We start from the raw sequence: 27,514 nt of genomic DNA on the forward strand, positions 1-27,514 counted from the left end.
GATAATGACAAGACAAATATTAATAATAAAATAGTATATTATTACTATTAAATATAATAACAATATACACTATCCAATATAAAATAAAATAAGCATTTAACACGACATTATGAACATAAGAGAATAAAAGTACTGTGAATGAAGTACATTACGGCAGTAATTGGTTTCTGAGGGTGTGCAGCTCAAAAATGAATTGAGCTGCAACTGATGCACGATGGTCCTTCCCCAGTAACACCTGCATCTGATCGGTTTCTGCCAAACTGGAAAACTGTGGAATGAGGATTGAGAGTTTGTGGATGTTTTTCTCTCTCACCTCTGTAAATTTCTCACAGTGAAGGAGAAAGTGTGTCTCTCTCTCTCTCGCTCACTCACTCACTCTCTTGCACAGCCTTTCTCTCCAGTGGCTGCAGCAGTCCTTTGGCTGTAGTTGGCTATATTACATGTGCATGAACAGTCAGTCACTCGGAGGCGGCATTTCCGAGTGCGCTTGGATTACAGGGGATTATTTTGAAACGTGTGTTAATTATCGCGAGCTTCCTAACTAAACCAAATACAGCGCAGGACTGAAGGACTCGTATCAAACTCAGTGGTGTCGTGAACATTAGTAGAGGTAGTCGGATCGGCGGGAATGGCTTCGTCTCCGTGCGGTGGCGGTGGGAACTTTGATTGTGGGTTGGAGATCCAAACTCGCTCGGTGGAGCAAACACTCATCCCGCTCGTGTCTCAGGTGAGTCCGGATCAAAGAAACTTCACTAAAAGGGTTTAAATCCTACATGACTGGAGAACCCATAACGGAAAACAAGAGCACGTAATAAAAGATTCGTGATTAGCTGAATCAAAACAGAACGCGGGCAGAAAACTCGTACAACAATTTCCCATGGCAACAATCTCTCTCTTTTTCTCTCTCTCACTCGCTCTCATTTTGTTTAATTTGTGGCCAATATCAAGTTATCAGTTTTATTATTGTACGTTCACAATAATTGTTTTTCAGTGGTTGCCACTATAGAAAGTTTGTTGTTGTTTGTGTTCAACAGGGCCATCAAATGCTAAATATAAATGAGTCACAGGGCCAAAGAAGTGAAACTGTTTGGGAGAGCGTGCTCAGTTCTCTATCACTAAGAAAATAATAGCTGCAAGGTTTTGATGTGTTAAGAGGTTACGTTATGTCAGAAAAACTAGTGAAGTGCATTTTAGGAATCATATGTGCATTAAACACAATGCTCAAATCTTCAAGGTTTTTCAGGCATTGTTTTCCATTGCACTTTAACTTGATTTATGTGTCTTGTCTTAAAATACGCAGTGTTTTGTTTCTGAAGTATCTTCATGGAATCTGTTTCTATGTGATTTTCACTGGATGTTGCGCAATAATCCATCTTGTTCTTTCAATACATCTCGATGGCCTTGGTAGTTTGATCAGATATCTAATGCAATGGATTGCGTTCTACTCCTCCATTATATTTATTCTTTTTTAAATAGTTTTTTGTAAGCTATTGGCAGTTGGTTGCAAAAATGTCTTTTGAGAGTGTGAAGGGGTGCCTGCTTGACGTCCATGTTCCTCAGTTAGTGGCGCTCATTAGGGCCACTGATGGTAATGAGGCTGAAAGGTCACTGTTAGAAGACATGCTAATCGCCTATTCAGTGGACCTTTGGGTAATGGGACCTCTTTCAAAGCTTTACAGAATCTGGACAATAGGTTTTCTAAGTAGCCTTGGTCGCAACCCTTCCCCCAACTACAGTTCTGTTGGTTCTGATTGGCTAACATTGCGCAGCCACACAAATTCAGCCATATTTGAATCAGAAGAAATGAACAAGCTCTCCACAACATTATAAAACAAAATTTCAGGGTTTACACAATGCACATCCAACACCTCGCATCGGAATATATTCAACTGTTCATTCAAGCAACAGCATCATAAACTATCATAAACTAAACCATCATGTCATTGTTTTATAGTCAAGTCCAAGTGTTTTTAACTGCCCCATTCTTCAAAAACAGTTCCTTTTAAAGTTTGAATTATATTATGACTGGTTCACAAGCAGACTGATAGCCACACAAACACAGTCCATAGCACGGAAAAACATGACGTGCACACATAGGTGCAATGAGGCGTAGATTGCCAGAAACACATCCAAATGGTCAAAGACTTCCAGCTAGTGCTTGTTAACATAGACCAACAATTAAAATTAGCGCAGATGGGCGCAAGATGCAGAGCATCTGAATGAAGCCGAACTTGGATTCCTTTTCTGAGTTGTAATTGACTCTGTGTCTTTTAAAAGAGGAGTGATAAACATGACAATGGTCAAAGAGGTCTATGTAATGCACGTTATATGCTCAAAAAAACTTAAAAATGGAACAAATGGGCCCTCTTTTGGTGTTCAAGAATGGCTGGTCACACTAGACCCGTCTCTCTCTTTCTCTGCTTACGATACTAACTGAGCAGGGCCAAATGTGCGATGACACATGTTGTGGGATGTGTAAATGAGCAATGTCATGTGACGTCACGAACACAAAGTTTTGAAAACGAGACATTTTAATAGAGTGGGAACTATAAATGCTCTTTTTAGACTGGGGAGGAAGTTTTGAGTTGTTTAATTTTCAGTATGTTTTTATGGTACAGTTACCTCATATGTCTAAATATCAAGGCAGTTTTGATATTCATGACCCCTTTAAATATTATCTTAACTGCAACTGCCAAGTTCCCTAGACTGGATAGTGTTGTATGCATACCTACAATTGGAATGTGTTTAGCACAGTTGGAGACCACTTTGAAGTAGCCACCAAAACTGAGACAGTGGTTTGTATTGTTCCATGGGGATTTTGGCTGAATTAAAAATGGCTGGATAATCAACATTCATTTTGTTGAATAATGTTTTCGACTGAGTCTAATGAAACAGAGGTAAACTATTTTGTCAACTTCAAGTTCAACCAAAGGTGAAAATTAATTTATTATTTACTCACCCACATGTTTTCCAAACCAACATGACCAATATGACACAACAGGAAATAATAGACAGTATGTTAATGACTGACCATTGCTATGGACTGCCTTAGTCACCATTAACTTTTACTGTGTGGAAAAAAAGCGCAGCATCAATGTTCTTCAAAATGTCTCATGTTCCACGGAAGACAGAAAGCCAGACAGCTTTGGAATGCCATGAAGGTGAGTAAATGATGAGAATCTGTGTGCCCTTTAAGGGGGGATGAGCATGGTAATGGGAAAGAAATGAAGGCTTCATGTTGCGAGATAGGGTTTTTAGAGCTTATTTAGAAGCAAATTTTCACAAATGTGATATTGTGCATCCACACATACAGGCATTGATCTCACCCGCTCTGTTATCAGTCTTGCATCATATTGTGCTGCTATCCTCCCAGGCCAAGATCAGTCAGTGTCTCTGCCTGTTAGCCCAAGCCCACTCCAGTTTCATATTTGAGACTGCCTTCTGAACATAACCATCACTATGGAAGTGTTCTCCAAACAATTACTATTTGGTCATTGCTGTAATAATACTTTGAAGTCAGAATGTGTGGGATAATTTATTTACAATTGATTCTAGGGATGTTCTAATGCCAGTACCGTTTTGATTCTAATTTTAGCCAGTACCATTGGCTAATATATAATAACTTTTATTATGTTTAATAAGTGAAATAATGACCGAATTATACATTTACACTCTTTTGTCGGTTGTTTTGAAAATCAAAATGAAAGCTAGAATTTGCTTAAAGACGTTGAAACACATTATTGTTTGATGAAAAAGATGGATAACTGTTGTTGTAACCTACCATTGAAAAAATATGATCACACGGGAACTAAACGTGTTGCTACCGAATGTTTTCCGGTACCCTGACATTGTGCCCATTCTCATGTTAATTATAAGCGGCATCATCCATTTAGAGTGCTTAACTTTTTCTGTTGCACTACCGATAGCCTGTTACGCTTGAAGCCTCAGAGACCGGTTCAGGTCTAATGGAAACCAGGAAGTAATTGCGTTCACTTAATCGATGATGAGTGTGATTCAGAACATTCGTTTTCTCTCTAAGATTACATTCATCTGGAAACTAGAGCTCACATGTGCCCATGTGTTCAACAACACTTCCAGCTTCAGCCACTGGGGGCAGTGGTTCGAATCTCGGTAAGCACAGACCCGATTTGAGCTGAAAAACATTTGACTGACTGTCATAGAAATGAACAGTTGCTGCTTCCGAATATCCATACTTCCCTTCTATATAGTATAGCAAAAACAGTATGCCAATGGAGTTGTTTGTCAGAATCCACAGTATTCATGAAGAATTAAGCGAGAAATACCCGGATCACTTTACGATCCAATAATCCCTTGGGAGCTGAGGCGACATCCCGTTCAAAACGCTGGATTAAAGAGAATGGCGAGTTGGATGGCTCTTCTAAACTGGAAGTGATATAAAGCAATGGTTCTCGGGGTGCACTGATAGATCAGTCACCGATCGGAATCGGACGATATCCGTCTTAAATTTGTGATCAGTGATAGGCCGAATGTGCCTAGAATCAGGGCCGGTCTTTTTTGAAGCACACAGAGAATCACATATTCACACTGCTCCTCTAATGAATGAGTGCTTTCTCAGCACTTGATGCATGACCGTGTGGCCTCTGGAGGGTGAGTTGTTGGAAATTCGAAGCATTCACGAATTTAAACTTTAAGACATGCTGTCGGTTTGTTTTTAAAAATGTGTAAAAATTACATGTGAATGAATATTAGGCTGCCCATTTTCTAGAGTCATTTATACGTTAGTATTTCTTATTGCACAGTGCACAGGAAGAGGATATAAACATGCAAATACATGCTGTGAGTCATGATAATCAGACATTGTGTTGAGCTATAGAGACTGCAGGTGCTCTCAATATCTCAAAAGTCACTCATCTCAGTGCTATTCTAATACCACTAATAACAGATATAACCATTTAATCTTTAGTAAAGACACCACGTCTTCATGCATTTGCTTAGTGATTTGTGTTACAACAAGATGCCAAAGACAGTAAAAAAAATCATAGATATTAACTCTCACTGGAGCAGTTTTAAAGCTTGTAATGGATATATTTTTCTTATTTTTGAATGTATCTCTGCGGTGTGAGATGCTCTCCCAGGAAAAAACCCCCCAGGTTTTTACTGGTTGCCATTATGTCACAATGACCTTTTGATATTGACAACAGAACTATTAATAACTGTTCTCTTACGAGAGGTTCTCTCGTATTGCGTAAGCTAGCTTACGCTACGGGAAAGATTAATCTTTTCTGAGATATTGAAGCCAAAAAATTATCCTTAAATTTGTATCATTTGTCAACGCAGTGCAGCAACTGCAGACCTTGAGCGGGCTAGCTAGCGAGCTCATTGGCTGCTCTGCGGCAACTGCTGCAGCCTATAGATGAACTTGGGCGAACTCGCGTCCAATGAGATTCGTCCGCGCGCTTACTGCATCAAAGCCCGCCAAAATGGGCGTGGCTAGAGTGCATATATGCGTAGTTCGTAGGCATATAAGTTCATCTCTTCAGCGAAGCTCTTCGCATTTCTGAACTGGAAGCCGCGTCGCCGTTCAAGGGGCATCTAGCAAGCTTGGACAGCGCTCGAAGAAGCCGGCCGTCTTCGCCACCTTCAGCCATCCTGCGAGCTACGCCATCCGGCGACGTATCCTTTTTTAGAGCAAGCGAAGTTCCTCAGCGAACTTCACAAAAAGAGTATCGAGCGTCTTTTTAAAGATGCCTCGCACTTCCTGCGGCTCATGCCGCGCTCCTCTCAGCACCGGAGACCGCCACCTCATCTGCGCTCTCTGCCTGGGACGGGAACATGCAGAGCTCGCCCTCGCTGACGGCGGATGCGACCTCTGCGAGGAGCTTCGATGTCGACCCTGCGGGCTCGACTCGAAGCATGCAAAACCGAAGCCGCGCGCTTTCGCTTCGCCGTGCAGAAAGAAGCGCCGCTCCCAAAGGCTGCCGGAACCGGTGTTAGAAGCGACTGCCTCGCCGGAGCCTCTCCCTCGAAGTCTCGCTTTCACCCTCCCCGCCCCGGGGCGCACAGTTGCCGCCGGCGGCCCACTGCTGCCATCTGGGATGACGAGGCGGAGGATAAGGGTTGCTGTTCCATCATGGCTTCGGACAGCAAGGAGTGGTCAGGCTCCCAAGCCTCCTCCTCGGCCCAGGAATCCAGAGGATTCGGTAGCAGCACACCTTTGCCCGCCCTCCGCGAGATGGCGGTCTAAACCGGTGCTCCCGTCTAGGCCTGCAGAACTACTTCCGCCTGTGTTGGCCGTGCCTATGCCGCCGCCGGCCAAGCCGCATCTGCTCTGCATTCCATGGCCGTCTTACAGATCCTCCAAGCGGACCTCCTTCGAGAATGGGATGAGAAAAGCGGACACCCAGAGGCTGTTTCAGATCTAAGGGCCTGACGGACAACGCGCCGCTCTCTCCGTCCGGTCTCTTCGGTTCCGCGGTGAGTGGCATTGTTGACCGTTTCACGGAAGTCCAGAAAAGCCACCCAAGCCATGAATCTCTTCCTGCCTCGTCGCGCTAGCTCCTCTGCAGGCCGCCCACGTGACCAGCCTCCTGCACGAGCCTCTTCACAGCGCCCAGCTCAGCAAACCCAGACTTTTCAGCGTCGACAGGGCGGCCGCCCTAGGTCGCGCTCAGACAACCGCCGCAGACCGCTGCCCCCCCACGGGCCTGGGCCTAAGATTGCGTTGAAACCTGAGCAACCGAAGTCCTCCTAGCTTTGTTGAGAAAACGACGGCTCAGTCCCGCCGCAGCCGGACAGCCGTCAAAGCTTCGCCCTCTGTCAGTCCCCTTCTCTCAGGCTACTGCAGTGGTGGATTCAGCAGCCAACAAGTCGGTGATACTGCCCGCTTGCCTGCACTCAAACGCCGTTTTCATGGCGACCCAAAGAAATCTTGTAAAGAGCAAACATGCCTTATGTGTAGAAAATGTGCCCACAATCCAGTGTTCACCCCTACACACAAGCAATACACTTCCCGTGTTCCTATCAGAGCCCACTCACATAAAGCGGACACAGCCCGCTCGAGTGTTAGAGTCAATAAACGCGCCCACGAATCAGTGCGCGCGCCCCTTCTCTGGCCGCTCTGTCACACGACCAGCCTTGTGTAGAAAATGTGCCCACAATCCAGTGTTCACCTCTACACACAAGCATTACACTTCCCGTGTCCCGATCAGAGCCCACTCACATAAAGCGGACACAGCCCGCTCGAGTGTCAGTCAATAAACGCGCTCACGAATACGTGCGCGCGCCCATTCTCTGCCCGCTCTGTCACACGGCCAGCAAACACTTCTCTGTATGTAAGTCCCGTGCCCGTGACTATGCTCGTGCATCACTTAACAGATGTGACTCTTTCCCCATTCACCTCAATCGGGAAGTCACTCACAGAACAGCCTGTCCCTGCTGTCTGCGAGCAGTCATGCATAAGCACAGTAAGCGCGCTCACACATTCTGTTCAGCGCGCTGTGTGCGGCAATCAGGGCGATTTGGCCATTCACCCTCTAGCGTTACGCTTCAAAGCGTGGGAAGTTATCCCAGGATATCCAAATGGGTGTTGAGCACAATAAAAACAGGGCTATTTGCTACAGTTCGATCGCCACCCTCCCCACTTCAGAGCGCGGCTCGAAACTATTGTGAACACGGAAGCAGCCTGCATGCTTCGTTCAGAAATAGCAAACCTTCTGTGCAAAAGGGCCATAGAGAAAGTGCCGCCTTCGCTGAGCGAGTCAGGGTTTTACAGGCGTTATTTTCTTGTTCCCAAGAAAGACGGCGGCCTCAGACCAATATTAGATCTCAGGGTTTTGAACAAGGTGCTTGCAAAAAGACCGTTCAAAATGCTTACAATCAGGAAACTCCTCGCGCATACGCGCCATGGGGACTGGTTTATTTCTCTCGATCTGAAAGATGCCTATTTTCAGATTCAGATAAATCCCCGTCACAGGCCATTCTTGAGATTCGCCTCGACGGCCAGGTTTATCAATACACCGTCCTTCCGTTCGGCCTGTCTTTAGCACCCCGTACTTTCACGAAGTGCATGGATGCGGCGCTCACACCCCTGCGGAGTCAGGGCTTGCGAATTCTGAACTATTTGGACGACTGGCTGATTATGGCACAGTCACATACGGAGCTTCTGTCTCACAGAACAGTTCTCCTCAGCCATCTGAACAGTTTGGGTCTTGCAGTCAATTGGACCAAGAGCTCACTACAGCCCAGTCAGGCAATTTCCTTCCTTGGAATAGAACTAGACTCCGTGGCAATGACGGCTCACTTATCTACACAGCGCGCGCGCCCTGTTCAGCGACTAGCCGCATCCTTTCAGATGAACAGCCTCACGCCTCTGAAAAAATTTCAGAGAGTGCTAGGTTACATGGCCTCAGCCGCAGTAGTACTTCAGCTGGGTTTACTTGCATGCGCCCGCTTCAGCATTGGCTAAACACCCGCGCGTCTCGCCGGGCTTGGGCCACAGGCCGCCAGCCGATCAAGGTGACTCAGACCTGTATTTCAGCTCTGCAGCCCTGGACAGTGGCCGAATGGTATCAGCGGGGAGTGACGATGGGAGCTGTATCTCGCCGAAAAGTCATCTCGACAGACGCGTCCAACACGGGTTGGGGCGCGGTCTGCGAGGGCTCTCCGTTTTTTTTTTGGCCTATGGTCAGTTCAGGAAAAGCTCCTTCACATAAATTGTCTGGAAATGATAGCGGTCGAGTACGCGCTTGTGTGCGCTTTCTCCCGTTCATGCAGGGTCACCACGTCCTGGTCCGTTCGGACAACAGATCTGTGGTATCCTACCTAAACCGTCAGGGCGGTGTCAGATCCAGGAACCTCTTCCATCTGACGAAACGCATACTGAGTTGGTCCCAGTGCCACCTGCGCTCGCTGAGGGCGACGCACGTGCCAGGCCACCTGAACGACGGCCCAGACAGACTGTCCAGAGACAATATTCCCCCAGGGGAATGGTCCCTGCACGCTCAAACAGTCCAGAAGTTATGGCGCATATTTGGCAGAGCAGAGATAGACCTCTTTGCGTCCAAAGAGAACTCTCACTGCCCAATATTTTTCTCGAAAAGCGAGGACGTGCTGGCCCAGGACTGGCCCAACCGCCCGCTTTACGCCTTCCCTCCCGTCTCGCTATTGCCACAGGTAATGCAGAGGATCAGGGAAACGTGTCACTCGGTGCTCCTCATAGCCCCGCGTTGGGAGAATCAGACATGGTTCCCGGAGCTTACGCAGCTGTCACTGACAGCGCCGTGGCCCATCCCAGTGAGAGCAGATCTCCTCTCTCAAGCTCGCGACACGATCTGGCATCCCCACCCAGAGCGCTGGGCGCTGCACGCGTGGGTGATCAACAACTACCCGTCACTCTGCCAGAAGGGGTAATAAACACCATCATACACGCTAGAGCCCCTTCCACGAGAAGACTCTATGCGTCAAAATGGTCTGTGTTTTCAAAATGGTGCACCGACAGAGACCTGAACCCACGGACATGTGGGGTGTCGTCGCTGCTCGTGTTTTTACAAAGAGCTGCTGGATAAGGGCAGATCCCCATCCACGCTCAAAGTGTATGTGGCAGCCATCGCGGCGTTCGCTGAACCCCTGCACGGCCAGTCACTGGGAAAAAACTAGCTGGTCATCCGCTTCCTCAGGGGAGCTAGAAGGATGAACCCCCCGCGCCCCCCATCGGTTCCTATCTGGGATCTTTCTATAGTTCTCGAAACTATGAAAGCCCCCCCCTTTCGAACCGCTTCAATCCGTGGATTTGAAATACCTTTCACTCAAAACCGTTTTTCTGACTGCCTTGTCATCAGTCAAACGTGTGGGAGACCTTCACGCGCTGTCTGTCAGCGCTGCGTGTCTTGAGTTTGGACTAAGTGACTCCAAGGTCATTTTAAAGCCTAGACACGGCTATGTTCCCAAGGTGATCGGTACTCCTTTCAGAGCACAGGTCATTTCCCTATCGGCGCTGCCAGCATCCGATAGCGAACGCGACGCCAATCTCCTTTGCCCAGTCAGAGCACTGAGATTGTATACTGCGCGCTCCGCCTCTTTCAGACGCTCTGAGCAGCTTTTCGTTTCGTTCGGAGGGCGCACCAAAGGTCTCGCTGCCTCGAAACAGACACTGTCTAGATGGATAGTGGACGCTATTGCTGCCGCATACGCGTCAAAAGACCTGCCATGCCCGTTGGGCATTATTGCTCACTCCACTAGAGGCATGGCCTCATCGTGAGCATGGTCCAGCGGGATTTCCATTCACGACATATGTGTGGCAGCGGGCTGGGCTTCCCCCTCCACCTTTGTCAGATTTTACAATCTGGAAGTGCCCGCCCTGCAGGCAAAACTACTAGCGGTTTAATACGCTACAGCTCCCCTGGTGAGCTGCACTGATGGGACTCATTCCACACAGACCGGCACCGCCGCTCTGTCGTTCCCTTCCCACAATGTGCTTATGTATTACACACACACTGGCCCGCACTCTTGCCGGCCAAATATTATTTCCCCACTCACAAGGGCTCCCCCGGGTCCCCCCACCCCCGGGGCTCATGCAGTGGATGCTTGGCGCACACGGCGTTGACAATGGGTTCCCGTAGCGTAAGCTAGCTTACGCAATACGAGAAAACCTCTCGTAAGAGAACGAATCGGTTACCTAACGTAACCTCGGTTCTCTCTAGACGAGGGAACGGTATTGCGTAGCCGGCCGTGCTCGCACCACGAGCGACTTTCGCTTCATTCAATGAAAACCAGGGTTCCAGCCTACGAACTACGCTTATATGCACTCTAGCCACGCCCATTTTGGCGGGCTTTGATGCAGTAAGTGCGCGGACGCCTCTCATTGGACGCGAGTTCGCCCAAGTTCGTCTATAGGCTGCAGCAGTTGCCGCAGAGCAACCAATGAGCTCGCTAGCTAGCCCGCTCAAGGTCTGCAGTTGCTGCACTGCATTGACAAATGATACAAAATTAAGGATAATTTTTTGGCTTCAATATCTCAGAAAAGATGAATCTTTCCCATAGCGTAAGCTAGCTTACGCAATACTTGTTCCCTCGTCTAGAGAGAACCGAGGTTACGTTAGGTAACCGATTCGTTTTTAATACAAATAAATGTTAGCAATTCACAATTAATGTAATTTTAATGTAATTTTGGTAAAACTTAAAAGGTTTCATTTCATTAACATTAATGCATTAGGTATCATGAACAAACAATGAACAATATATTTTTACAGCATTCATTAATGTTTGTTTATATATATATATATATACAGTGAGGAAAATAAGTATTTGAACACCCTGCTATTTTGCAAGTTCTCCCACTTAGAAATCATGGAGGGGTCTGAAATTGTCATCGTAGGTGCATGTCCACTGTGAGAGACATAATCTAAAAAAAAAAATCCAGAAATCACAATGTATGATTTTTTTAACTATTTATTTGTATGATACAGCTGCAAATAAGTATTTGAACACCTCAGAAAATCAATGTTAATATTTGGTACAGTAGCCTTTGTTTGCAATTACAGAGGTCAAACGTTTCCTGTAGTTTTTCACCAGGTTTGCACACACTGCAGGAGGGATTTTGGCCCACTCCTCCACACAGATCTTCTCTAGATCAGTCAGGTTTCTGGGCTGTCGCTGAGAAACACGGAGTTTGAGCTCCCTCCAAAGATTCTCTATTGGGTTTAGGTCTGGAGACTGGCTAGGCCATGCCAGAACCTTGATATGCTTCTTACAGAGCCACTCCTTGGTTATCCTGGCTGTGTGCTTCAGGTCATTGTCATGTTGGAAGACCCAGCCTCGACCCATCTTCAATGCTCTAACTGAGGGAAGGAGGTTGTTCCCCAAAATCTCGCAATACATGGCCCCGGTCATCCTCTCCTTAATACAGTGCAGTCAGCCCTGTCCCATGTGCAGAAAAACACCCCCAAAGCATGATGCTACCACCCCCATGCTTCACAGTAGGGATGGTGTTCTTGGGATGGTACTCATCATTCTTCTTCCTCCAAACACGGTTAGTGGAATTATGACCAAAAAGTTCTATTTTGGTCTCATCTGACCACATGACTTTCTCTCATGACTCCTCTGGATCATCCAAATGGTCATTGGCAAACTTAAGACGGGCCTTGACATGTGCTGGTTTAAGCAGGGGAACCTTCCATGCCATGCATGATTTCAAACCATGACGTCTTAGTGTATTACCAACAGTAACCTTGGAAACGGTGGTCCCAGCTCTTTTCAGGTCATTGACCAGCTCCTCCCGTGTAGTTCTGGGCTGATTTCTCACCTTTCTTAGGATCATTGAGACCCCACGAGGTGAGATCTTGCATGGAGCCCCAGTCTGAGGGAGATTGACAGTCATGTTTAGCTCCTTCCATTTTCTAATGATTGCTCCAACAGTGGACCTTTTTTCACCAAGCTGCTTGGCAATTTCCCGTAGCCCTTTCCAGCCTTGTGGAGGTGTACAATTTTGTCACTAGTGTCTTTGGACAGCTCTTTGGTCTTGGCCATGTTAGTAGTTGGATTCTTACTGATTGTATGGGGTGGACAGGTGTCTTTATGCAGCTATCGACCTCAAACAGGTGCATCTAATTTAGGATAATAAATGGAGTGGAGGTGGACATTTTAAAGGCAGACTAACAGGTCTTTGAGGGTCAGAATTCTAGCTGATAGACAGGTGTTCAAATATTTATTTGCAGCTGTATCATACAAATAAATAGTTAAAAAATCATACATTGTGATTTCTGGATTTTTTTTTTTAGATTATGTCTCTCACAGTGGACATGCACCTACGATGACAATTTCAAACCCCTCCATGATTTCCAAGTGGGAGAACTTGCAAAATAGCAGGGTGTTCAAATACTTATTTTCCTCACTGTATATATATTACACTCACCTAAAGGATTATTAGGAACACCTGTTCAATTTCTCATTAATGCAATTATCTAATCAACCAATCACATGGCAGTTGCTTCAATGCATTTAGGGGTGTGGTCCTGGTCAAGACAATCTCCTGAACTCTAAACTGAATGTCAGAATGGGAAAGAAAGGTGATTTAAGCAATTTTGAGTGTGGCATGGTTGTTGGTGCCAGACGGGCCGGTCTGAGTATTTCACAATCTGCTCAGTTACTGGGATTTTTACGCACAACCATTTCTAGGGTTTACAAAGAATGGTGTGAAAAGGAAAAACATCCAGTATGCGGCAGTCCTGTGGGCTGAAAATGCCTTGTTGATGCTAGAGGTCAGAGGAGAATGGGCCGACTGATTCAAGCTGATAGAAGAGCAACTTTGCCTGAAATAACCACTCGTTACAACCGAGGTATGCAGCAAAGCATTTGTGAAGCCACAACACGCACAACCTTGAGGCGGATGGGCTACAACAGCAGAAGACCCCACTGGGTACCACTCATCTCCACTACAAATAGGAAAAAGAGGCTACAATTTGCAAGAGCTCACCAAAATTGGACAGTTGCAGACTGGAAAAATGTTGCCTGGTCTGATGAGTCTCGATTTCTGTTGAGACATTCAGATGGTAGAGTCAGAATTTGGCGTGAACAGAATGAGAACATGGATCCATCATGCCTTGTTACCACTGTGCAGGCTGGTGGTGGTGGTGTAATGGTGTGGGGGATGTTTTCTTGGCACACTTTAGGCCCCTTAGTGCCAATTGGGCATTGTTTAAATGGACTACCTGAGCATTGTTTCTGACCATGTCCATCCCTTTATGGCCACCATGTACCCATCCTCTGATTGCTACTTCCAGCAGGATAATGCACCATGTCACAAAGCTCGAATCATTTCAAATTGGTTTCTTGAACATGACAATGTTCAAGAAACCAGATCTCAACCCAATAGAGCATCTTTGGGATGTGGTGGAACAGGAGCTTCGTGCCCTGGATGTGCATCCCACAAATCTCCATCAACTGCAAGATGCTATCCTATCAATATGGGCCAACATTTCTAAAGAATGCTTTCAGCACCTTGTTGAATCAATGCCATGTAGAATTAAGGCAGTTCTGAAGGCGAAAGGGGGTCAAACACAGTATTAGTATGGTGTTCCTAATAATCCTTTAGGTGAGTGTATATATACACAACTGCTCATTGTTAGTTCATGCAGGTTCATAGTGCATTAATGTTATAAATACAACTTTTGATTTTAAAAATGTATTGGTATTTGTTGTAACTAACGAAGTTCATGTTAACTGCAGTAATGTTGTTAAATAATATGAACAAATTTAACCTTTTTTTTTTTAAAGTGTTACTGTAATTTTACTGTGTGGGGCTTAAACATAACTGCAGCATATAACTTGCAAAAGTGTGGCAAAGGGCACTTTAAAAATAAAAACGGTAATGGCAGATCTTGAAAAATAGGAAATCATATCGGCCTCGAGTTTCCTGATCGGTGCTACTAGTCCTTAATATGCAGTTGTTGCCTCTAATTTCACATAGCTACAGATATCTTTTCATTCAAGGTCAGTTTGGCTTGTAAAAGAGCAAATAAACCTCTTTTTGATGAACTCTCTCTCTTGTCTGTTGCTTAAACAAATAAATAAAATTGGCTATCAAAATCGGCCATGGAAATCATGAACGGTACATCCCTAAGTGATTCTCAACCTTTTTGACTCCCAAGGCCCCACATTGTTGAAGATATTCGAAGGCCCCCTTTGTAGGCTATTAGATATTTATATTATAAGATATATCTATTATAAGATATTTCCTTAACTTGTGATTCCAGAAGTGTCTACTATAGAACTGTATATTCTTCATAAAAAGCAAGCTGATGATGGGAGTTATTAAATTTATAGCATTTTCAATAAGTTGAATTATAATAATTATATTTTTTTATATATTTTAAATAATTTTAAGAGATCTTTAAGCCCCCCTGGAAGTGTGCTGAGGCCCCCTAGTAGGTCCCGACCCCCTGGTTGAGAACCACTGATATACAGTATATACCAAGAAAGTAGTTTCTTGTGCTTAAATGTTGCTTGATTACTAAAATCGGAGCTAATTATTTTCTCCACAGATGAAGAATGTCAGAAAATCTATTCATACTGATTTCATGCATACCAGAATGTACTGCTGTACCAGTCGAGAAGTGTGTCCTTCATCAAATACAGTACATACTGTGACAGTTTATGGTTTCGGACACAAGGAATGAGATGACAAAGAGTAGATATAAATTAAGCCCTTAGATTATTAGATTCAAATATCAACTGATTCAGACTGATACAATAATAAAAAACCCTGATACGATACAGTCCGATAACGATTAATTGTGCATCCCTATATAGGATTTTGGCCCAATCTTGCTTTGAAACGCCTGATATTTTGAACACGCTCACTTGCAGCCTTGTTGATAACTGCGGTTCGGCCATAATAAAATGAATCAAAATTGTTTAGGGTTTTGCTGTGTCAGACTCAATATGTGATATGGTCTTGAATTTTGAGCCAAAGCCAGCTCAGGATTTATGAAATGACCAAGCCTTTGATCTGATCAGATTGCTTTTAAACTCTTGTGACAAGTAATGCTTGTTATTCCATATTTGTGCTAGCTTTGTCCTTTCTTTTCTTCTGGGCTACGCTTTTGTTTTCCAGCAAAGATTTTCAGCTATAATTGGCTGAAAATACCTTCACTTAATTGATTAGTTTGAGCATTTATGGTTTTGTTATTGCTATGCCATTTGAACTGTAATAAATTCAACCTTTTGAAAAAGTGAGAGATTTTTTTTTTATACATTTTGTTCAATTAAGTACACAATCGGGCCACAATTTCATTCCATATGCAAAGCCTCAGCTACCACTCTGAATTTGTCAGAGCTGAAAGGCTGGATTGTAAAAACATATCATGTGTGCCCTGCTAGGAGACATTTCTGTTATGAAGAACAACAACACTCAAACATAATAAAGAAAATCCACAATTGAAGATTTCCCCTACTCCTTGTAATCACAAGGGGATTGCTGTGGGAGGAAATTATATAACAAAGAGCAGGTTTAGAAAAACATATATACTAAGAGCAAAGAGGGTAAACATGGTTCCTTCTGGAGAGAAGGTGACAAGAAAGATGGATACATGTATACTCTGTGTAAACTGCGTAGGATAACATGGCCAAATACCCTCCAGTGCCAGAACAAAGCAGGCTTCATGCTCTGTATACGTAAACTTGTGAATGTGTGAAGGCATGTTCTCCATATTGGCTTGGCTGTGTGTAGTTGTTTATGTTCCATTGTGCTTGCTTGCTTTACCAGTGGAGGTGTAAAAAAGGAAGTCAGAACTGATTAGAGCCTTATTGTGAATTACAACAAAAGCCCCCCCCACCCCCCTCCCCAAACCACCCATAACGGTAACAAAGAACTTTTAACAAATTGATCTAATATGTTCTGCATATGTGACCCATTGCATCTTTTGAAAATATTTGGACACTCAAGCCACACTTTTAAATAAACAAATATCCTTGCATTAGATGTCAAAGCAAAATTGCCAAATCAGATGTTAAATCTAAATTCTCAAATCATAAAAAATTACAGAATCTAATAGTTTTACATTGAGAGTAAATTTTGAAATGTAAGGGTTTCTTAAAATCTAAGGGTTTCCCATCGATCACGCTTTGTGGATGGACTGTGATCATTTTGTGGTTTGTCTGGTTTTCACCGTATTTGGTCATTCATAACTGGAAGGCATAACCTTTCCGAGGTGTCTCTCAGAAGTTTGCCATCTGATCAGGGGTGCAGCATACCCCTCAGTTTCTGTTTCTGCCTCAGTGACAGCTTGGCTTTGCTCCAGGCTGTATTTACATTCCATGGCTGCGGGACCTGTCATTGAGCAAGAAGAGATCTTAATCACTGCAACAGTTTGATGATATTATTTTTCATTAAACTTCCACTTGGTGTAGGAAAAAACCCTTTGCTATATCGCTGTCACCATTGATCTTAGGGCTCTAGGGTAATTCTCACGAACAAAGCAGCTGTCAACTCGCCGACACGTCAGCTACGTTTTGTGTTTCCTGTTATTCCATGCTAGCTGGGTTCCTGAATAGAGTGCAACAGTTGGAAAATAAAATCCATTCGTTTTCTTCATGGAGGACAATTTTTGACCACGTCCCGATGACAGCCCTGCCACATGTCAGTCATGTCTGTTTTTAATATAATAAAAAAATAATAATAATGTATAATGGCTCCCAAGAGATCTCTACCAATCAGAGATGTTGATGTGCCATGGAAATAGAAATTGCTCAGAACATTGAAAGTCTCCCAACACTCAAACTACTTATATTTTTGCATATCTGAATATTTGGTTGCTAATACATTTAAAAAATCTTGTTTTTATTCTTATAAAAAGCCTATAGTTTTATATTGTACTAGAGGTCGACCAATAGTGGTTTTGACCAATACCGATAACTAAAGTGGTGGAAAATTCAGATAACCAATTAATCATGTGATCGTTTTAAACAAAAAAAAAAAAAATAGATAATGTTAAACATTTTCCTTAGTCCTTCCTTACTATGACAAACATAATTGCTAGAAGAGTCTAAAATGTACTTTATTGTTCAACCAGAATTCCAATAACTAGAAAACATTAAGATTTGGTGCATAATGCAGGACTTTTGACTTTTAAATAATCCTGAAACACATCGGTGACTCTTATATTGATATTACATTAAGCTTTTTATAGCCTATAAAATCACCAGATAAAGGGTTTTATATAAGGGTTTGAGGCCGGTGATCTGACTGTAGAATACTTCAGCGCCGGTCACAGAGGGGAAAAAAAAAAAAGAACTATGGCCAACTATAGGCATAGATTTAGTTAACTGATAGTGCCTAAATGCTACTATTGTCACAGATTAATTAGTAAAACAAATATATCGATCTACCCTTTATATTGTATGGTCAAATATTTGATGAAATCACTCACAATGCTTCGTTCATTGTTCATTTCCTCATCAAAGTCATTAAGTAACAGTGCCTTTGTCTTTTTTACCCATTTTCACATATATTTTGCTTCAAATCAAAGTTTGTAATGTTATATTATTTTTGGAGCTGATTGTTTTGGTTCATGACTTAGAACTATTTTTTGAAATCCCTGTGGATAAAATTCATGTGAAAAATAATTTATCTGAAACAGTGAGCAGTCGCTGTTGCGTTTCTATTGCCACACTAACAACTCTATGGTCTTTAAATAACACTAGACATCACATGGAGATAAAGAGTCTGTCTTTTGTGATGTTCGGTATTTCTTTCTTTCAAGCATGTATGTTGGCATAGGGATGGTGCATTGGCTCAAGTTGCTAAGCTTGTGAAATGCGAGGGGCTCGTGACAAATACACACTTCCCTTAACAGTAATTACAAAAGGCTCATTATTCTACACAATGTCTCGTAGTTTCTCTCCATAGGCAACAGTAAACTAGAACAAGCATTCGACCACCCTAGACAGCGACTGTAAGCAGTGGTTTTGTTGCAGCTGTGTTGTATAATGATTTTAGGACAAGAACTTTTAAATTGCCATTTCCTCTCTCACAGCTGAATGAGCAAAGCTGAGCCACCCCAGATCTCCCTTACTCTGGACTGAGCTTTTAATGACATGAAGAATTTCACATGGTTAAATTGGGAGAAAAAAGGTTTCAGGCCGAAGGGTTCCAAATGTTTATTAACTTGTTTTTTTTTTTTCAGTCCAATTCTTTTTCACCTGGCCTGTGACACTGATTGTCAAGAGTTTCTTTCCTCTAAAAGAAAGTGCTTGAAGGGAAACAGCATTTGGGTGAATCTCAAGGACACTGCCTAGAAATGTATGGTTTATTTTTAAACTTTAAAATACAAATATAACGAATTATATTTGCATGAAGTAACTGAAGCCTATTAGCAATTTTTGCATTGTTAACACTATTTGCATCACACTCAAGCACATTTATCTCCCTTCCCCAGTTGCTGTTTGCCTGTGAAAATATCTCATTCTCATTTCTTATTTTTGAAACGTATAACTGTCTGTAGTTTAAAAACATCTAGACACAGCATAGTGGAATTGAACAGGATCCAGGTGTCTGAGGCGTGAGATGCATAAAAACAGCTAAATGTGTTGCTATGGTCAAATATGTCCATCTAGTGCGTTTTTAAATGGGACATGTTCTTTTTTTTTATTGTTTTTCTCTGTAAACGGCCCCTTTCTGTGATTAGAATTTGCGGGAAATGTGCATAATTGTCACATAATTTTTTATTTATTTAAATATAATTTATATTTTCTTTTTGGGTGAAATATGATTTGGACATGTCTTTGTGGGATTCATCCATTTCTCCCTTGCTTAGCCAGACACAGTGCCCATGTGGAACCTGTCTGAACTCAGACTGATGCTTCACTTTCATTCTGAACTCTCTGTCTCTCCAGGAGTCTCATGATCACAGAGCTCAGCTTAAATACATCACCTGATACCAGTCCAATGTGCTAGTGTCTTTTTTGAAAGCATTTACCTTTCCTCTGTCTGCTGGGACAATGAAGTTATATACAGGCGCCATTAAGACCACGACGCATAGCCAAAAGCCTTAAAAGTTAGAGAGAAATGGTAAAGTTAATTTGCTCAGTAGACTCTGTTGCTACTTTTTACCAAAACGTGAAAAGAAGCTTTCTAAACTACAAAATAAGGTTCATTAGTTAATCTCGGAACCTTTTCTTTGGAACAGTCAGGCAGTCATTAAGACTAGAGCTATCTTAAGTTGCTTTTTTGAAGACGGCATTAGAGTGGCGCCCTTAATCATGCCCTGTCATGGGTAAGTTAACTTGAAAAGTGGTTAAAAGCACACATACGTCACCTGCTCAAAAAATAATGCAGTGTGAATGTCTTTGAAATTAGATGGTGCGTTGTAAAGGCCTTTTGGCATGTTGACTGTATTCAGACTCAAAGCACACAAATAAATGTTCACAGCGAGCATAAAAGGCAGAAACCTAGCCAAGGAGGAGCGCATGTTTGTGTGACCGTAAAGATGAGAGTGCTTATCCTTTTGATTCTCACAGACAGTGTATCCCTTAACACTCCCTCCATTAGGAAGATCTAAATGCATCTCCTTGCGGTAATTACTTCCATCAATCATGTTGCCGTTAAGCTGAAGGGATTCGCCGTGCACTCCCCTTCTTTTGGCCAGATAAATCGTGATAACACCTACGTTAATGATGCTTCCGCTAGTTATCTCAGCAGCCTATGTCTGACTGCACTGTTGCTGGTGTCCAAAGCTGTTCTTAAATGTAATTTACACTTCGTATTCAAGCAGTCTAATGCAAAGTCCCTTTTAAGACAAATAGCCATCTTTGGAATGCTTCATGGCAGGCTGGGTAGCTATTTTCAATGTAAACCAGCGGCGTATAAGTACAGCCAAAGTCTTTCTAGCAAGTCAGTCCACTGTCTGCCATCTTTGAAATGCCCCCTGGAGGCAATTTCAAGTCATGACAGTGCAGCTCCTATCTACTTGAATGGGGGAACACCGAAATCTAAAAAACTGACAAGTTTAAATGAAGTTTAAATGACATCTCAAATCATCAGTAAAATCAAACAACACTGGAATCATAAATTGTGCTGCTTTACCTCAGATTACGCTGAAAAACACAATTTAACTGGCTTGTTTTGTTAATGCGCATGTGTGTTCTCGAGTTGATTGACAGGCGATGTCTGTATCTAAAAGGTGATTTGTCTCTTACCTGTAAGGCGGGACTTCCTTTCAACATCCGTTGACACTCTATGGGCACTACAGCTTCTTGGTTGAGCGCTCCAATTTCTCCCATTCATTTTAAGAGAAGTGGCCCATCTCTGCTATATAGTCTCTGCTACAGCGCCAATCTACTTGAATGGGGAAAGACTGAAATCTATAAAATGGTAAATCAAGATTATGGTCTAAGAACATACTTAAAATCAGCAGTAAAATCTGACAATGCTATTATAAATTGTGCTGCTTTAGCTCGGATCATGCTAAAAAACATTTTTTTAGAAGATTGGCTCTTTTGCCTGAAAGGTAGGAATTCCTATTCTACATTTGTTGGCTGTTCCAATTTCTTCCTTTAATTGCTGAAACTGTCTCCATTATTATATTCCTGATTGAAGAAACGGCTTAAACCAACTCAGTCTGCTGGTCAGGGTGGGATACCAGCTGGCCGACCAACAAAACCAGCCGAACACCAGCTTGGCCAGGGTAAAAAGATGAAAAGTAAATTGTAAATGAGGCTGTGATTCTGTCTTATTTTGTATTCCATTTGAAGAAAAAAAAATAATATAGGTTTGGAACAATATGAGGGTGAATGATGGCATAATTAAAAAAAATTTCATCGCTGACAGCAGACATGAGTTTTCCTGTGAGCAGACTGTTTCCAAGACGCTCTGGCTACTGTCAGAACAGAGGGCACATATTTAGAGAGATCTGTTTTGTCCAAGCAGCTGCTTTTATATATTTAGGGCCTCTCAGGGTGACGGAGGCCACAACTGCTGACAGGTGGCCCTCAGATTAAAAGTGATAGCAAACACTGTTCTTTACTCCATGCCAGTTCATGATCCAGGTCAGTTACTGTTAAACACTCTTGAGCCCAGTCAATCCTTAACAATGTTATTGATGAGTTGTACAGCTCAGTCACTTGGGTCATGTTGCAATGTTGGTGTCCACTGTACTAATTATTTATTTTTTTTTAGCTTTACTAGGCTTTATTGCAGTTATGTACTGAGGGTACACAATACAATACACAATATTTTGCATTAAGTCCAAGCTTCGAAAGTTAACTGCTTTTTTAAAAACATTTAAAAAATGTTCAAATGTTGAATGGCCATATTTCAGATGCCTGTGTGTGTGCCTGTGTGTTTGTGTGTGGTACTACATTCCTCTGGGCAAACACTGGTGTGGTCACTTCATTCCTCAATCAGGCTTATGTTTCTTCACTCAGTGAGTGAATGGGACTTCATGTTTATGTGTGGCTCACTTAATGTTAGGAGAAGGAAATGGGGCCAAAGGTCATGTTCTACATGGCTAGATCTGGATACACACTGATTAAGCTTAATGTGCGACCTATAGGAATGGGCGATACCACTTATTTTCTTTTTGATCCAATACCAAGTACTTTTAGTCCAATATCGCTGATATCGATACCGATACCTTGATTAAATAGAATTTTTACGAATTCTGTAAAAATCCGTCTCCATTGTTTACAAAGCTGTGCTAGGTTAAGCGGTGTCTTCACGCACCTAGTTTGTAAATACATATTGGAAAGTTATTAAACAATGACCACATCATCTTTCCTTTTCAATATAACCAATATAACGTTAACTCTGTCCCTGACAACCATGTCACTTGTGTTTATCACATCTGTTTACTGTTAGCATCTTTTTGCAGCTCAGCAGACAATGGTGCAGTGGTGGATTATGTCTGTTGTGTGTTGATTTCACACTACGTTGTTACCTAGTTGGTGAGACGCAATGCTGGAAAGTAAATGAACAACTTCCATCTTTTACTCCATGACAACAAGCTTAAAGCTGACTAGCTAACCACATGCTACTTGCTTTGCTTGTCAGTTGAGTGGAAGCTAATGTGTAAACATGTATTCAAAAAAACGGTTTTATTCAGGATTCACAATTTGGTACCCCCTTCAACCAAACAGTTCCAGTCATTGCATTTACAAATGTAATATTTAAAAGTCTGTTTATCTCTTGACTCGGCAGCAGTGAACCATGAGTTCTTGTTTGTGACTGTTTTGGCAGTATTAAAATAGTCACCATTTGACAGAAGCTAAATGGTGCTACTGATGTTTATTTAGCCATTTATTTTTATATATTCTTTATTTAAATGGTCAGCAATTGACTGATACTAAACATACATTACTGATTTTTATTTAGCTATAATTTAAATTGACTCTTTATTTAAATGGTCAGAAAATGACTGATACTGAACATGCAGTACTGATGTTTTTTAAGCTATTTATTGTATTTTTATTTATTTATTTTCACAGTGTTATTTTCTAGAATTTGTTGACAATGTTTAATAATAATGTCAAATATACTTTTATAAAGTTATTTAAGAAAGGAGCCTTCTGTGTGTCTTTTTATAGTCATATCGGTGCTCAATCCATATGAAAAGGTTTGTTTTCATTCCAGCTCAAAAAGTAACTATATCAGACACCATATCGGTAATCTGTGAATTTTCCCCGTCTAAACTCAGTATTGTCTCAGTCTCAAAAATCCCATATCGGTCGGGCTCTAGTGAATACAGGAATGCTGTAGTAAAACCATGGTTAATTGTATCAAAACCTTGGTTACTGCCAAAAAACAAAAAAAACATTGTTCCTATAGTCAAGTTTGCTAGTCATGGTAATACAATATTTTGTACAGTAAATCCATGGTAAATTTTCTCAAGCGTGTCATTTATTAACGAGGATTAAAAATTATCAATGTTTAACACCTCTGAATTTATATAAACCTATAAAAATTGTTAATCAAGCCCATTATAATGCGTCATGTCTAGGTTTGTAATAGTGTGAGTAACTCCAGATGCTGCTTTTCTGTCATTACCTCAGGAAAGCACTGCTCCTTTAAACGAGTGCTATGACTAAAAGGGTGAGTGCTGTCTGTGACTGCTAGTGGATTTTAGCATTTCTGCATGTCAAGATGAGCGGAACAAAAAATTTATCCGGTGCCATGGAACAATTTCCTCAATTCACTTTTTCAAATACGAAGCTTATGAGATGCATTAATATTCATGTAATCTAAATAATGAGATCAGTTGTTAAAAAAAAAAAATTCTGAATCAATATTTTAAATGTTTCAATATTGATACTTGATACTACATCAGTATTGGAAGTATTGATACTTTAGTATCAGTCTGCCCATCTCTAGTGACCTATTGCCATTGGTTGCCTACAATGAATATTGTTTTCTTTAGTAAGACTTGTTTTCACTTGGGATGCACCGATACCAATTTTTCTCTTCTGATTACGATATCGGAAATGTCAGTATCGGCCGATATCAGTATTGTTTTTTTTTTTTTTGCATAATCAGTTTAGAATATCTTTACATTATTGAACTAATTGGGTGAGCTCTTTAATATGTAAAGAAACAAACCTCTAAATACACATTATTTCAATATAAATGTATAGCTTATTAAGAAACACTTTATTATTAACTAGTGTACTGGATAATTTTGCAGCAAAATTAACAGTAATTTCAGTAGAAGACGTAAGTAAAAGAGGATATATATATATATATTTTTTTTTGTCCAATTCTTTCAACTTGTATCTGAACTATAAAGGATTCAGATCTCTTTTTGTTTAGTTGTAAGATATCGGCTCACTTTTCATTCACAGTTATCTTTTGGAACCCATTCAACTTAAATATTATTATAATTGTTTAATAGTAATATATCTAAATCGTGCACCTTTAACTTTTAAACCCTCGTGCTTTTATTTTGACATTCTGAACTCTCCTTGACTTCCTGTATGTGTCTGTTTGTAGGCAAGTTCACAGTATTTTAATTCACTTCTTATTCAAATTCAGGTAAAAAAATAAAAAGCTCCTCCGGTGCTGATCTAAATGCATATTATAAATGAACCAAACTATTGAGCATCTACACCTGAGATGTTGTTCATGAGTAGCGCTCAAATATTGCGCACTGCATGAAGGCTATAAATAGCAGCGAGTGTGTGAGTAAACAGAGCAGCACCATTCGCTAATGCACTGGAGCTGCGCATGCATTTAGGAGACAATACAGTACTTTTTTTTCCTGTAACAAAGTAATGTCTTCTTTAGAATTCAAATGTTTACTGTTTAATGTTGTTAAATGTTGAATTCAAATTCAATTATTTAAGTAAGAGATTCGAATTTAGTTTTTCAGCCATTTTGACAGCCCTAGTGTGAGTTTGGGATATCTGTTTGAAAATAGTCAGAATTGTTGGAATTGTATTTGGTGACACTAGTGGCGCAGAAAATAATTTTTTTTAAGGGGATGTTCACACTCCGCAGTTTTTAAATGGGTTTTCAATGTAAACATGCGCTGGGCAGACATTTTTGGCTACTGTGCCACATTTTTGTTTAGAAGCCATATAAAGTTAAAAAAGAATGTCAGCTGTCAAACAAGTGTCTCGAGACACCTGCGTTCTGCTCTGTTCATGGCGCTGCATATTGCATGCTTTAGTAGCACAAGGACGCATTGCATGTGAACGATTACGGCCCCTAAGAAGGTTTCATTGCCATCTCACATATGGTAGATGTTTCACTCTGGCTTTTAACATCACTTTGGCTTGCTTTAATTTTCTCTATTACTCATCATTACTTTAATCCATCAAATTATAGTACTGTCTCACTCACACTGACATCATATAAATATTACATTTCCCGTTCAGGCCTATCTTTATTGATTTCCAAAGAGATTAACGCATAAAAACATTTGATTGAAATTAAATTCTAATTGATTGTGGAGGAGACTTTTTGTAATCATGCACCAGAGCTGAGGGCTCATTGTTTATTCCTTATTCCCCAGGGATGCACTTTTTGAAAAAGACATTTGCTGTCTTGTTCCAAGGACATGATGAAAACAAGGTGATAATTGCAGTTTGGGTTTGTCTGCGCATAGACTCTCTGGGTGATAATGAATTAGACAAAAATAGATCAGTTTTGAATTGCACCCTTAGTAGACAAGCCTCAAAGAAATCAGCAAACCCTAGCATGTAGGTGTACATTCTTCTTTCATCCTTATTTGACATGATTTCAGGTCATTTGGAAGGTGTTCTGTTTTGCTTGATCCTATTCCTTTAAAATGTTACTCTATTTACTGATGTACCTCTGAGACCACACACACACACACACTGCAAATAAATCAGATTTCCTTTTTTCTATTAAGGTTCTATAGTCATTTTTTTTTATTCATGGTCTCATTAAAACCAGACAAACTACTAGGTCATAGAATGCCAGGAAAAAGGATAGCTAGGACACACCCTCTTACCTAATAGAACAAACCCATGGCCCCTTATGAAAACAAAGATGCAGTGTACTACATTCCACAAATCTACTCAAACGCATATGGATTTTGTGGTAAGAGCTTGTATGACGGCTGTACTGGAACAGTGTGCATACAAGCTTTGAATGAACATTTTTACTCCGTATTTATAGCAGCAATATAGGAAAGACAAAGAGAATAGAGGGCTCATTGTTTGTGGAAAAGCTGTAAGATGATTCCAGTAAGTATTAGTCCATAGTAATTGGATTTTCTTAGATTAAAAGGTAACTCTTTGAGTTGTTCTGTTATTATCAAATAAGCAATAAATCCCCTCTCCCCTTATGAAAAGGTCTGCAGCAATACTATGGTATATACGACTTCACACATGCTATCTGAATATGTAGATATAATTAATATATAGTATAAATACAGAATATATATATATATATATATATATATATATATATATATATATATTATATTATATTATATTACATTACATTACACAACTGTTAGTTCCGGTCCTCAAATCTGATTGGACGAGAGACGTTCCATGAGCACTGATGGTCTGACAGCATCAGCACTCGGATGCTTTACTGTGTGTGTGTATCACTCAGCTTGTGTTCGTGCTTTATCTAAACTAGAGTGTAAGAGCAGTATTTGTAAGGAGTTACTGTCTTTAATTTTGAAATTACATATGTTAGCCAGCAGGTGGTGGCAAATATAATTTCTGTGTGTAATATGAGTCCGTTGGTGACGTAAAGTGAATCCGTTAGTCATTGTTTACATAGAACAACACTCGGTGATCACTCGTATTACCACTACATTACTTAAGGTAGGACGTCTTTAAATGAACAATTTCAGGATTAAGGCTCATTGCAGCTGAGAGACACAACGGACTGTTACAGAATTTACAGAATTTCCGCATTGGATACACACCGTTTAAAAATGGCGGAGGACATGGCTGTTTCTATTGTGATCAACTCTTGCGCGGCTACCACGAAATGGGGAGAAATACCCCCGCTTGGATGCTATTTTTCCACTGAGAAGGCTCTCTCTCTCTCTCTAACACACACACACACACACACTCACACACACACACACACACACACACACACACACACTCACTCAAAGACACATAGACACGCACACACCCATCAATCCATCCCTGTTTATCCAATAACTTGTTAGAAACCGCACAAGCCGTGATACTATTTCTGAAGTGACCTTTTTGAATTACTAACGGCGGGTTGGACACATCATTTGTGATCCATTTGTGATCTGATCCATAGCGTAATATAGTAGTTCCATGCACAAATGCGTTTTTATGACCTTACTTTTTAAATTTACTTGTTCATTGAACTTTTGTTTAGAAGCAATATCACACTCGCAATCGTGCTATATGTATGTGTAGGTTTGTATAAAAATAGTGAATGTGACATTGTATTTTTTTATATTAAGTCTTTCATAATTTCAATCTCATTGTGTCAATTTATATGCATATATATATATGATAATGATACAGGCTGACACTGTTTGAAATTTTATTTAAAATGTAATCTAGCATTTAAGTGCTATTA

General features: G+C 41.3%; 1 protein-coding gene across 2 annotated transcripts in view; it reads left to right on the forward strand.

The window, feature by feature from the left end:
* Positions 1 to 429: 429 nt before the first annotated feature.
* LOC127651029 (alpha-catulin-like) overlaps positions 430 to 27,514 on the forward strand; it is a 94,968-nt gene continuing 67,883 nt past the window's right edge. For both annotated transcript variants that reach the window (XM_052136729.1, XM_052136728.1), the window contains exon 1: positions 430 to 727. In XM_052136729.1, the coding sequence (XP_051992689.1) occupies positions 629 to 727 (99 nt within the window). In that variant the 5' untranslated portion in view covers positions 430 to 628. The remainder of the gene's footprint in view (positions 728 to 27,514) is intronic.

The sequence above is a fragment of the Xyrauchen texanus genome, chromosome 10 (genome assembly GCF_025860055.1).
Source record: "Xyrauchen texanus isolate HMW12.3.18 chromosome 10, RBS_HiC_50CHRs, whole genome shotgun sequence".
Lineage (NCBI taxonomy): Eukaryota > Metazoa > Chordata > Actinopteri > Cypriniformes > Catostomidae > Xyrauchen > Xyrauchen texanus.